Source organism: Diadema antillarum, unplaced genomic scaffold, assembly GCF_040938485.1.
Source record: "Diadema antillarum isolate AM-2024a unplaced genomic scaffold, OU_Dant_1.0 seq00001106_RagTag, whole genome shotgun sequence".
NCBI classification, from domain to species: domain Eukaryota; kingdom Metazoa; phylum Echinodermata; class Echinoidea; order Diadematoida; family Diadematidae; genus Diadema; species Diadema antillarum.
In genome coordinates, this window is record NW_027271922.1 from 623,829 (window position 1) to 637,352 (window position 13,524).

At 38.4% G+C, this 13,524-nt stretch overlaps 1 protein-coding gene across 1 annotated transcript; it reads left to right on the forward strand.

The window, feature by feature from the left end:
- The first annotated feature begins 236 nt into the window (after positions 1–236).
- On the forward strand, positions 237–10,254 carry LOC139743790 (putative nuclease HARBI1). Its single transcript, XM_071654245.1, has 5 exons — positions 237–566; positions 4,729–4,995; positions 6,791–6,927; positions 9,297–9,594; positions 10,123–10,254. Exons 1-5 carry the CDS (start codon positions 237–239, stop codon positions 10,252–10,254), a joined length of 1,164 nt encoding a protein of 387 aa, XP_071510346.1.
- The last annotated feature ends 3,270 nt before the right edge of the window (positions 10,255–13,524 follow it).

Below are 13,524 nucleotides of genomic sequence, written 5' to 3' on the forward strand. Positions count from 1 at the left end.
TTGCAAGAAAGTTGCAATTGATTGCAACTCCCCAAAATCTATTGCAAATCCTGCAATTAATTGCAAATTTGCAATCAATTGCAAATTGCAATCAATTCTGTTGCAAGAAAGATGCAATTGATTGCAAATCAATTGCATCTCTGCAATTGATTGCTAATCAATTGCAACTTTGCAATAGATTCAGGGGTAGTTGCAAATTTTGCAATCGATTTGCAATTGATTGCATATAAGTCAAAATGGCAGCTGCTGATCCTGTTCCTGCGAGGAGCGTTCCTGACAGAATCAATCCATTCGAGCATCTATCGGCCCAAAAATTCAAAAAGAAATACAGATTTTCGAAACATGAAGTAAGAGCAATTGCTGAGATGCTTAAAGATGGCGACCTCGACAGGAAAACAGAAAGGAGCAAAGCTCTTAGCAAAGAGCTGCAGATATGCATCGCACTGAATTTCTTTGCGAAGGGGTCGATCTTTGACGACATTGCAACGAGCCACAATGTCGACTGCTCAACTGTCTCCAGATGTGTACACTGTGTGGCTCAAGCACTGTGTAACATCAAGAAACATGTGAGTATGTAAATGATCTACAATTCTAAACAATAACAGAACTAGACAGTAAATAAGATAACCATTGGATATCTTGCAAATACTGGTACAGTAGATTGCACATGGTAGAATCATATACACAATAAACTAGCAGTAGCACTAGTGCTAGCAGCCATCTACTAGGTAGGGTAACCTACTACTGTTAGCCCCCCCCCCTGCCTCCCCCCCCCCCCCCCCCCCCCCCCCCCCCCGATAGATGTTGAAAAGCTAGCAGACTGTATTAAGCACACAGTGAGCTTCATGGTGTTATGAATTAAAAACAAAACAAAACAAAATAAAACGCTGCAGGAATGATAGCAGCTAACCCTAACGTTAGACAAATGTTGATCTACTGAAGTAGGGCCTGCTAATACGCCTACCGGCGGGTGTCGTACTCGTATGTTGGCTTGCTAAGCCTAATAATTAGGGGGGTACAGCACGCTTCTCTACTCCCTAGTTAATTACCTTGCACCTTTCTTTAACACCAGAGCCTAACGTTAGTAAATATAAAGTTATTGCCTGGAGCAAGAGAATGTGTCTGCGAATGTGAGATTGATATCTCTTGTAACGCTAGTTGTAGAACGACATTGAGTGTGGAGTAGGACAAAATGTCCTTGTACTATAGTATATCAGTTGTCAGGAGTTAACTTCCCGAGACTTTGTGAGCTATGTAACACTAGATCTCTAGTCTAGTTTGTATGATACGGCAAAAAAACGAAGCCTAAACATCACTGGTTAGCCCCTCCCCCTAATACATATACTACGAGTACTATACTGCTAAGCAGGGGATTTTTATACAGTAGGCCTACACGTGTGTGCAGAAGTGTGCATGTCCTAATCAGACATGCACACGCCAGAAATAGCAGAAGCATGTAAGCACTAGGTAGAGCTAAATTGTGAAAGCAGTGAGCTTACAACTCACCTGTAAAATAGATGATGATTACTGGTGCTGGTGCTGGTGTTAATCTGATGCAGATGAAGAATTGAGGTGTGCTGAGATAAGATTCAATGAAGATCTATCACCTAACGTTAGAAAGGTGTCCCAGTTTTCCTGAGACCTACATAAAATTAATTGGGTGGTGGCAGCATTTTAGTGAACGAGACAGAAAGTTAGTCTAAACTACACCAGACTTTATATACAGAAAGACCCGTCTGTCCGGAGTAGTCTTCTATTTTTAACGCTCTCGTTACCTGTGTGTGTGTGTGTGTGAGGCCTTTTTTTCGAGGCGAGGGGATCGTGAAGCCAGACGCAGTGTCCGCGGAACATTCACCCGACGGACAGATACAGACCGATCTTTGTTCAGTCAACAGTCTTTCCAATTCTTGGGTATACTACTACGCCGAATATTTCGCGAGGTTTTCAGTCTTGCAGGAGTCTTCCAGTTCATTCACTTAGGCCGGGGTAGGCCTACTAGTAGTGTATTGAAGAGTCCTGAAACTCAAGAAGTGAGTGTAGAGTAACCCACACGTTAGCTGGGAGTTTCTACGAGAACCTGGTAAGTATCTACAGTGCATGCTTGCATTGTGCAGCTGCAGTGCAGTGTAGTGTGCAGATTCAGTTCGTTTTTTAATAGGCCTAGATAGCTGTTACACCCCACATCAGCTCCAGATAGCAATTCATTTCCAGGGCCCCGTTTAACATTACAACTGTCCCGACCGTTCATGTACCCTGTAATTACCGCTTGGCGTGGTTGCTACCAATTTTAATACCGGCAAATAAAGACAATGAGACGGTATGTATTAGACTCTATTTACTTCTGGTGCCAATTATTATTGTGAAGCACTCTCGTGTCTGATCATGCAGACATGCTAACGACGTGTGTCATGCCAGATTGCCTCGCATTCCCTACATATGTAAATGAAGAGTGTATTTATTTGCCAGCAGCAATGAACTACAACTGTACGTGTACCTGAGTTGAGGTGAAGTGCTTAGTTTGAGCCTCCTAATTACTCCAACAACAAGTAGCACAGCATAAACATCACAGACCCAAAATCGCTACAATATGAATTAGGCTTCAAACACAGATTCGTTTTTATTCCTTTTATAATGCAAGATTTTTAACAAGAATTCACAGGCGCTATCACTCAGTGATAATTAAGCAAATTTTTGCAATTTGCCACTGGCGTTAAAGGCACATAGTGTAGTGTCAGACATGAAATTTCTCGTGCATTTTAATTTTGCAAATTTTGGTGTTTACGTGATTTTTGCAACATTAAAATGCACACGAGAACATTCCTCGTTTTACAGTATCACTAACAATTCGATGTGGACATGTAGCTACCTTTCCTAAGCGCAGCTGAGGAAAGCTTGAAAGATAGCATACAAATTCATATTGCTGAGGAAGTGATAACTTGTGTCATTGCCTGAAACTAAAAGTTGATTTGCTTTATGTTCCACATCTAGCGCCAGTAGCGGGTCCTAGCAATTCCCATTTTATTCCTCATCTGAACCAGTTTTAGCGGTCTGTAGGTATCCTTATGGCCTAGGCAACGTGTGCGTAGATAACTTAACAATGAATTTGCTGTGTGCACCTTGCGGCACCAAAATGAAAGTGTGTTGCAGTGTGTACTATCAAGTGACATAGTTTTTCGCCCGTACTCGTCTTGCATTAATAATGTGTGGAATGTGTAGAGATCGGCGAAACAAAAGGGACTACCAACATAGAGTGTAACGAACTTTTCTTCTCAGGTGATGTGATTAGCAAAACTATGCTTCATCACATGATCAGCTATGGCTCAATCCTATTGCAACATTTTTAATGTGCCATGTGCCATGCACAGAGCAGAGATGCCAAGTTCAAAAAACTTTTTCATGAGTGAGATTTTCATGACTCGGCGTTTCGGCGCTCGCGCGCATGCGCACGCGAACAAGGAGGGTGTCACCCCTCCCATGGTAGGGAGCTTTTTTGAATTATTAGCTTTTAATGATACGATACTAATTTTGAAAGACAAAAGGGAAATATACCTTCAATTGCAACTATCACTTGAATTCTTTGAGCTATGCTCCTTATTTTTGGCACAAATTGCAGACTTCACCCGATGCGTGAGAAAAATGGGTGCCCTGCGTGAGATCGTGAGACAGGTCCTAAATGCTTGAGTCTCACGCAGAATGCGTGAGACTTGGTAGCTCTGCGATGCGCGGGGAGCCCATGCTGTTTGTTGGCTTTCCAATCTCATCATTGCATTGATTTGTGAATTATTTACAACCTTTGGTGCAACTTACACCAGATCGGACAAATATGGAAATTAGTCTTTGGTCACTGAAGTGTTTAGTTTTCACTTGCCTTGAAATAGGTTTGATTGGTCTAAGGGCTTAATCTAAGAGAGCATCTAAGGGAGTTTGGAAGTTGGCAATCTGAAGAAAAGGATTATATATTTTTTAAACAAGTTTGAGAATACTTCAGCTAATATTCCTGTGACCCCCTCAAAACACACACACACATGGACACACACACAACCCCCCCCCCAAAAAAAGAAAAAGATATTCTAATTTCACAAACACATGGAGTCACTATACATATAGGCCCTACATGTACGTGTATACGTACATTTTTTTTTGGGGGGGGGGGGGGGCTGGCAGAAATGCTGTATTTCACAATCAAATTTCCTGAATTTCAGGTCCAGCAATCATATCAAATGAATCTTTATGGAAGGTTGTTGTTACTACGTTCTAAAGATGAAATGGAGAGCAGTTATGTCTGATGTTGTCCACTTATTTTCTTCAACCATTAAAATTCTCATGAATGACTGCAAACAACAGTGCTTATCAGTTACATTTTCAAATCTACAGACCTGTACATATTTCACATTCTTCAATTTTGGATTGACCGTTAATTGTGCTATGTATAAGCAATGTACCATTTGCCTGAAATGGATTTAAATATTTTCACAGAGTAATGACAATGTACAGATAAGTTATGCTAATATTATTAACCAAAATGAACTATAAAACAGAAATAATATTTCCAGTAATTTCTAGACTGTTTGTTGCTCGCATACCCTGATTTTGAAATATACATGCCTGGCCTAATGATAAGAGGTAAAAAGTTTTCATATCACATGTATACAAAGATGAAATATTTTAGTGAAATGCCATTTTTAGTGCAGTTATATTACAAGTCTGCCTTTCCTTATTCTTGCACAGGTAATCAAGTTTCCAAAGGAAGATGAAGATGTGCAACGCAACATGGCAAGTTTCCGCGAGACTGCAGGGTTCCCAAGAATATCTGGGGTTATTGACTGTACCCATGTTGGGCTACACGGCACCAAACTTGGAGAACACGAGTACATCTACCGCAACCGTCACCAGCACTACTCCATAAATGTCCAACTTGTTTGTGATCCTAACTACAAAATCACAAACGTCGTCGCACGGTGGCCCGGGTCCACACATGACAGTCGAATCTTGCAGGTGATTTTCAAAGCTGAATAGGTTTGACTTTAGGCATGTAAACGTTATGCTATTTCCATAATAAAAAAAAATAAAAAGTGGCCGAATTCGTTGTGGCAATATTCAGGCATGAGCAGATTTGAGCAGTTGACAGTCAAGTACCATAGGCTACACACATCGTGTCAGTATACAAATGACGTACAGGTCTGAGTGCGTCAGTCGGAATTTTGTGCATAAGGTAACTGTGGAATGCTTAACCACGAGACAAAGCCAAGAGGGTTTAGGCTAATTTCAATAGTTACAGCATGCACACTAAATTCCGACTGACACATGATTTCATAGAATGGGAAATTTCCTTGCCAAAAACCTATTTTCCTGTTGTCTTACCTAATGACAAAATTACTAGATGCATTTCCTTTTGGCTTACTGTAAACGAGCACGCATCAGTTTTTACTGGACGCATGGCCAGCCATGCATCTATTAAACACTAGGGCTTTTTACACTTGTAAATTTTTGCTTAGCCCCGGACCAACAGTGTGGCTAAGGGGGGGCCTTAGCCCCACCGTTGGTACGGGACTATCCTTAGCCCACTTCCTGTTTACACTCGTTTTTGCCAAAGTGGGCTAGCCCCACCGATAGTACGGTACTATCTGGCCCTGCAAAACAGCAGGGGTTAGCACCGCAATTGCGGTGCCAAGCAAGTGAGTGTAAACAGAATGAAAAAATAAACCTGGGCTAAGCGACGGAGACGAAGTGCGACCCTCACTGACCAATCAGAAACGAGGTAATCAAGTGCTGCCGGTGGGTGCGTGTACGTGTACAGTACATAGCGTAATTATGAATATTCATGTTGTTTGGAAAGTCCGTGGCTAAGAAATACGAGTGTAAAAAGGTCAGTTTTCTCCTTAGCCCCGGACAAGAGATAGTACGGGACTAATTGGCGAGTGTAAAAAGCTGAGAAAATTGGTACGGGACTAACGATAGTCCTGGGTCAGAGAAAGTCCGGGGTTAAGAAACACAAGTGTAAAAAGCCCTACTGATGTATGGTTGTTTCAGCCGATAGGTGTCTCGTACTGAGTGCGCGAACACTTGCTTAGTGCGCGAACCTTTGCTACAAGTTCTCGTTCTCTTACTACAAGTGAGCGATAAAAATGTTTACCTCTGTGACTCAGCGTGCGGCCACTAAAAATCCACATATAGCTCTCGGCTAATCAGATAGCAGGATTCGCTACCCATTCCATAACGCCATTTGTCTAATGATCAGCATTTGTCTATTTGAAACATAATGAATGGAAAAGCCCAATAATATGTACATGAAGGCCTATGTTGTCCTGTTAATTGAGAAAGTTACACTTAGCCAAACTACAATATTGCAGAATTTATAGATTAAAATGATAATAAATGAGAGGACACAGTTCTTTCTTTATGTTATACAACGTACAGAATTTATTATATATGCTCGTTTTCTTTTAATTCAAAGCCAATATGGCAAATGATGTATTAAGCAATCTGTTATACTGACACGTTGAATGATCTATTGCTTCCAAAAAGGAGACCTGTTGCAAATTATATGATTATAGTATTTGAATTAATTGCAATGCAGGATGCAGGGCCTAAAATGTAATATTTCAGACAATGATTTGCATCACTTCATATGTGTCACCAAAATTCTTTCAGAATGTAATACATTCTAAATATATCATCAAGTCATAATCTGTACACTATATACATCATGTAATTAAAAAAAAAACTGCAAAATTGTATTATATTCATTGTAATGTTTTTAATTCTTTCATTACCCACCAAACCAATACAGAACAGCAAATTGGCCGCCAATTTCAATGAGGGCAGATTGCAAGGCATCATACTGGGCGATTCAGGCTACCCCCTTCTCCCCTGGTTGATGACACCTATACTGGATCCAAAAACTGCAGCAGAGCAAGCCTACAACATGTAAGATGAATATTATCTTTCTTTTGAATTTCTGGAATCAAAACTGGTTATACAACTGGGAAACATTTGGTCTTCGGTGCAATTTGGACATATAGCACATTATTTAGGCATCACTTGAAATGTCGCAATGTATACCTCCGACATTATGTTTGCTTCTCCTAATAGGTCTGTAGTACATGTACATCTTTACAACCTTTTGTACAAGTTAAACAGAATGTGACAAATATGAAAATTACTCTTTTGTCACTGAAGTGTTTGGTTTTCACTTGCCTTGAAATAGGTTGAATTGGACTATGGGCTTATCTAAGAGAGCATCTAATTTGGGATTGAGAATTTCACTGAACATTTGACACTTTTGTAATTTCATAATTTGATAATTTATAATGCTTGAAAAAAAGAAATAAATATTAAAACAGAAATTAAGCATTTCAACCCAAATTATGAACCTTTAAATTTGGCCCTAAAGTTCTGATGAGAAACACTGTCAGACAGGACATGTGTAAATATGTACCAAAGTTTCATAATGATACCGTGAGCCACTTCCAAAATATGGAGGAAGAAGTTGATTTATACATCTTCACCTGAATTTAACCTTCAGATCTTGAACCTCTTTAAAAAAAATAAAAATATTACAAGAGAGTATTTTTTTTTAACCATTTATATGTGCCACGTTAGCACAACCTACTTAATAGATGGTTTATAATTTTGCAGAAACTGCTCAAATCCATATACACGCCATAAAGGATCGATAAATGGCAAAATGCTGCATTACAATAAGGAGCCTTCTCACAATTTTACTCCTGTCACAATGCACATGCAGCTTTCATTTGTGTGTGTGTGTGTGTTAATTGACTGTAAGTGGGTATTCCTTACTGAAATTGTAAGTACATTAGTTTTTTGTTACTTAAAGGGGAAGGCTAGTAACTGATCAGTGGGAATCAGTGGAAATGCTGGGAGATGATTGTTCCAATCCTTATGGGATTCATTCAAGAGTTCATTGTATACCTATTGTTGTGTGAAAATGATTTGCTTCAGAACAGTCTCATATTCAAGTAATGTGCAGATTAATGCTCCGTCACTGACCAGGGACGCTAACCTGGAAGCATTAAACTGCACATTACTTGAATATGAGACCATTCTGAAGGAAATCATTTTCACACAACAATAGATATACAATGAATTCTTGAATGAATCCCATAAGGATTGAAACAATCATCTCCCAGCATTTCCACTGATTCCCACTGATCAGTTACTCGCCTTCCCCTTTAATTGTATGCACAAGTTACACCTTGTACACAATAATGTAGCTACTGGTTAATTCAAAGGAAAGCAATCACATACTTATATAGAATTTAAATCAAATCAAAGCTTCAAATTTTTCTACCACACAGTTCAGTATATCCAGGGTATCAGAAAACTATGAAAGTTTCATGGACTTTCAAGTTTTTTTTTCCAAAAGCATGACTACGTTGCTAACAAAGATTAATGTGGCATACAGGGGATTCATACAATTTTGTACCATGACACATAAACACTTAAAGAAAATCCTTCAAGTATTGCAATGATATGAGGGAAATAGTGAAATAGTTGACCCTAACCTTTGACCCTTGAATTTTTACCCTATACCACCAAATTTCCAAAAAAATAACACTGCTAGTCACTACATGCATATGTACTACTAGTATTATGAGTTCCATGAATGGGCCTTGAACCATTTCCCAAAAATCTTGACGAAATTTTGAAATGTCAACATTTCCACTTGACATTTAAACTTTGACTTAGTGGTCTCAAAATTTCTATAGATAATCTCAACTGGATTATATGTGTACACAATAACTTTTGAATAAGAATATTCAGGTGTTGTATAAATATGTGAGAAATTGTGATATTTAAAGAATTTGACCTTCACTGTTTACCTTGAGCATGTTCAACTACAGTAATAGCTGATAGGTACAACTTTTCCCACTCAAACATATACATGCCAAGCTGTATTTTGCTACCATCCTACAGTGTTTTTTTTTTTGGGTGTTTTTTTTCCTCCCCCCCCCCCCCCCCCCCGTCCACAGAATTTATTAAAGAATAGACGGTAGGATGGACAACCCCCCCCCCCCTGCAAAAAAAAAAAATAATAATAGGCTACACTTCAAGGCAGACGCATAGAAAAACTGGATATACATTTAAACTACGTCTCTCACCAATGAACACGAATTCATAAAAAGGTATTTCAATCCAGGTTATAGCAAAACAAAAACAAGAAATGAAGGGAATGTCCAATTCTTTTTCAGTCCAGGAAAAAGGACATTTAGCAGTAGGATTTCTCTTTCTATTCTAACCTTGAAATATCTAATTCGGATTTTTTTTACTTTCAGTGCACACAGGAAGACGAGAGTAATCATCGAAGAGGTCAACGGGCAGATCAAAAACAAGTTCCGTTGCCTCTTGGGACATGGGATGCAAATCCAGCCACACAGGGCTTGCAACATCATCACAGCGTGCTGTGTGCTGTTCAATCTGAGCAAGGATTTCAAGAGGGACGAAAGAGATGAAGAGGACGAGGACAGCGATGATGATGACGAGAGGCGAAGGGAGGAGGAGAGACGTGATGCTGTGGATGATCACATCAATAGAGACACGGATCCAACTGGTATTGCCGTGCGTGCGGATATTGTAAGAACCTTTGATACATGAACTGTGTCTTGCTTGTAGGGGGGGGGTTCGCAGGGGGCAAAATTAGGAATTTTAAAACATCTTTGTGTCCATACTTCCCATGCCATGTGAAATTTGATTTGACATAAAATCATTTTTCCCCTCCCTTCAATTTTGCAATTTACAGAGAATTCATTCATGCATAATGTTACCCTTTAAACTGACCTAGTTTCATATCCAATTACATTGCCTTTGATATGGTATGTAAGACATTGATAGCATCATAATCCATGAAAAGTGTAACTTTTTCACTTCCTTATGGTGTAAATTACATCGCTGTCCTCGTCCTCTTCATCTCTTTCGTCCCTCTTGAAATCCTTGCTCAGATTGAACAGCACACAGCACGCTGTGATGATGTTGCAAGCCCTATGTGGCTGGATTTGCATCCCATGTCCCAAGAGGCAACGGAACTTGTTTTTGATCTGCCCGTTCATGTATAAGTACAATGTTGGCATAAAGTATAATGTACTTGTCAATAATCTGTACCAGTCTTATGGAATCATTATGCAAACGGACACCATGCCCCCAGAACTCAAAGCTGCCCCCGCCCCAAGGTTGCAGTGTTCTCAGTTAAAAGTCTTCAAGAATGCATGGAAGGAGAACTTGCGATACTCTGGTTAGCGCGTGACCCCCCGGTCTCTTGTCTGTAAAAACTTTCCCCATAGTTTCAGATAGAAAACCCCTACCCAAAACTTGCCCGAGATTTGTTAGATGCTGAACTAAAGTGCTGCACAGCAAATAATGCGTATACTAACAGGTGATTAAAAGGAAATTAGGTTTAACTGATATTTCCTGAGAGTGATGTTAAAAAATGTTTGTGTTATTTTACATTTACGCAATTTTTGTAATCATTTGCATGGAAAAATCTAATATACAGCTTTTAATACGCATGCATGAAATCTTAAAGAACAGCACGAATGGAATAAAAGCTCAATGTGATACCAAAGTAAGTGGAATGTACGATTCTCGAAAGAAAATTATCTTTTAAAAGACTTTCAAAACATATTTGAATGCAAATTCATTGAGAAGAAATGAGAGTTTGGTTTAAATTTCAGGGTCACTAGTATGCAATAAAAGTATTTCTAACTACAGTTGTATACAGGGTGGCCCAAATAGAATGGAACACCTAAGATCTGTAATTACAGCAATATTGTTGCAAATGTGACATTATTAGGCATACTAATGGAAAGGCCATTCTTTTTCCAATAGAATGACACCAACTTCTATAATTTTGCGTTAAAGGGTTATGATTGTACGACCATTTTCCTGAACCCTTGCAATGTTTAAAATGTGATCATTTTGCTCTCTCAGAGATACCGAAATCAGCATTACATTGTAATTCGGTTTGCCATAGAACCAGCAGCGTTCACAATGTGGACAACAGCTCTTTACTGTGAACGGAAGAGAGGGTTGGCAAAGTGTACGATGTGATTGTCATTTTCCCTTACCATTGTGAATGAGACGACCTGTTGGGTTCAATGAGATGCTTAATGTAGCTGTAAAATAACAAGGTGAATTTAAAGGAATGATTGGCAGTGATGACATGAGTTCATAAGGGGCTTAGGAATAAAGCACATACTTTTAATGAAGTATACATTAATAAATACATTGAGAACTGAGAAATTTTGCTGTGTTGGTTTATGAACGAAGTACATATCTCACCCGGCTTGCAACTACATGTAGTTCGGGACTACATAGCAGCACCAGAGATAGCTTTGCTAGCCAACGACTAGAGACATTTATTGTGATGTTACGGTGTCTCCGAGCAGTCACAAGAAATTCAAAGACACAATTTAAAGGGCAAGTTCACCTTCATATACATGTGGACTGAGTGAACGCAACAATATCAGTAGAACACATCAGTGAAAGTTTGGGGAAAATCGGACAATCCGTTCAAAAGTTATGAATTTTTCAAGTATCTGCGCAGTTACTGCTGGATGAGAAGACTTCTACAGTGTATGATGTCATATACGTACAACGACATAAAGAAAATAAAAAGAGAATTGCACAAAATTTTACTTTTTGAAAAAAGTGTACATATGCTCAACATGTCACGGACGTATGTTAAGGGTAATATTATTCCCTTTGCCCTCTGAAAGAGGGAAGTCAAAAGAACTTTTATTAAGCGAGGAAAGTGAAAATATGTTGAATTTTCTTTATAGGTGTATTAACTTTATATCGTTGTACTCATGTGACATCACAAGCTATATTAGTCTTCTCATCCAGCCTTCACTGAGCAGAAACTTCAAAAGTGCATAACTCTGGAACGGATTGTCTGATTTTCCTCAAACTTTCACTGATGTGTTTTACTAATATTGCTGCATTCACTCAACCCACATGTCTGTGAAGGTGAACTTGTCCTTTAACAATGTGGATGACCGATTTTTAAAAATTCTCTGTATGAGCTGTCTTACCGTTGTCATTACGCTCAGATGGATGAAAACTATAAAGAAAAACAAACTTAATGAATATCATGGATTAATTATAAAGTTAATGAGTTCCCTTTACTGCTGCTGGCACAGACCTATTCCATGCATTCTGAATGCTGCTGCTTCTATGGCAAGCCGAGTTATCACTGATTTTGGTGTCGCTGAGATTGGAAAATGATCACATTTTGGAAATTGCAAGGGTTGACAGAAATTGGTCTGAAATCGAAACGCATTAACTAACTTCATAAGAGTTTGGTGTAATTCTTTTGGAAAGATAGTGGCCTTTCCACTACCATGCACAATAATCATCATAATTGCAACGATATTGCTGAAATTAAACTTCTTAGGCTTTCAGTTATTTCTTTCTGGGTCAACCTGTATATAACTGATTTCTATTCATCACTATTGCTCTTATTAAAAGTCAATAGCTTCTTACTTTGCATATTTAAAAATTTCGAACATTCCCCATTCCCATTTATCAGGTCATAAAATATTTTTATGATCAGTTATAACTTTCATTTCATTAAAAATTTATGACCGCTGTTGCAGAAAAATCTAAATTACATCAGGTATTCAAAAATGTCTTACAGTGAACTTCTGTTATGATAAACACAGTTATAATGACATAAAAATTTAGTCCCATGAATTTTGGTCTTTGTGGTTTCTAATGTTTGTAGGTTTCGATCATAGCAAATTATCAAATATGGTGTATAAGGAAAGAAAAGAGCTGGTCCCGGTGACCTCATTAAAACAGAGGTCACTGTAATTTTGGAAATATCAATTATTGAAATGCACAATGTTTGATATGTAAGGATTGATACAATTATGTATCAGTTCACTGTACTCAAATGAAATTAGGGCGAAGTACTTTGGGATTTTCTATCTGACACTTTGGGGAACATTTTATGCACTGTATGAGAAAATATGAGGTGGGTTGTTGTTAAACGGACTGAACAGTAGTGGTTGAGGTGGGGATTCTTGTTTTGCACATTACTAAGTGAGATAGTGAGAATACTCTCATGAAATATGAAAGAGCCTTCATTTTAAGAAGGGTTCAATATTTATTTAATAAAAATTGGTTTTTAAATGGCTGAGATATCCAAAAAAAAAAGTGATAATAATAAAAGGCGACATGCCACAGCTTTATTAGGATCTCTTTGTTTTATCTTGTTTTTTTTGGATATCTCGGCCATTTCAAAACCAGTTTTCATCAAATGAAATTTTGATACCCCATGGAATTTCATGCTCTTTGACATCTCATAGAGTGGCTTCTGAATATTATGCAAGACATTAAAAGCTAAATACTCACCTCAACCAGAAGTGTACACACCATTTAAACGTATTTTAGATCAGTGTGAAGATGAGTTTAATAAGATTTATGAGTAAAAAAAAAAAGAAAAAAGAGGTGGTTTCTTGACATGTTTAGGCTTCATTGTGAAGGTGATTTTCAAGCAACTTGTGA

What these genes read in the sequence shown, in the direction of transcription:
- LOC139743790 (XM_071654245.1), top strand. Translation starts at nt 237, where the DNA reads ATGGCAGCTGCTGATCCTGTTCCTGCGAGGAGCGTTCCTGACAGAATC. An exon ending in TGTGTAACATCAAGAAACAT is followed by an intron (nt 567 to 4,728) that starts GTGAGTATGTAA and finishes ATTCTTGCACAG; the next exon opens with GTAATCAAGTTTCCAAAGGA. An exon ending in GCAGAGCAAGCCTACAACAT is followed by an intron (nt 6,928 to 9,296) that starts GTAAGATGAATA and finishes TTTTACTTTCAG; the next exon opens with TGCACACAGGAAGACGAGAG.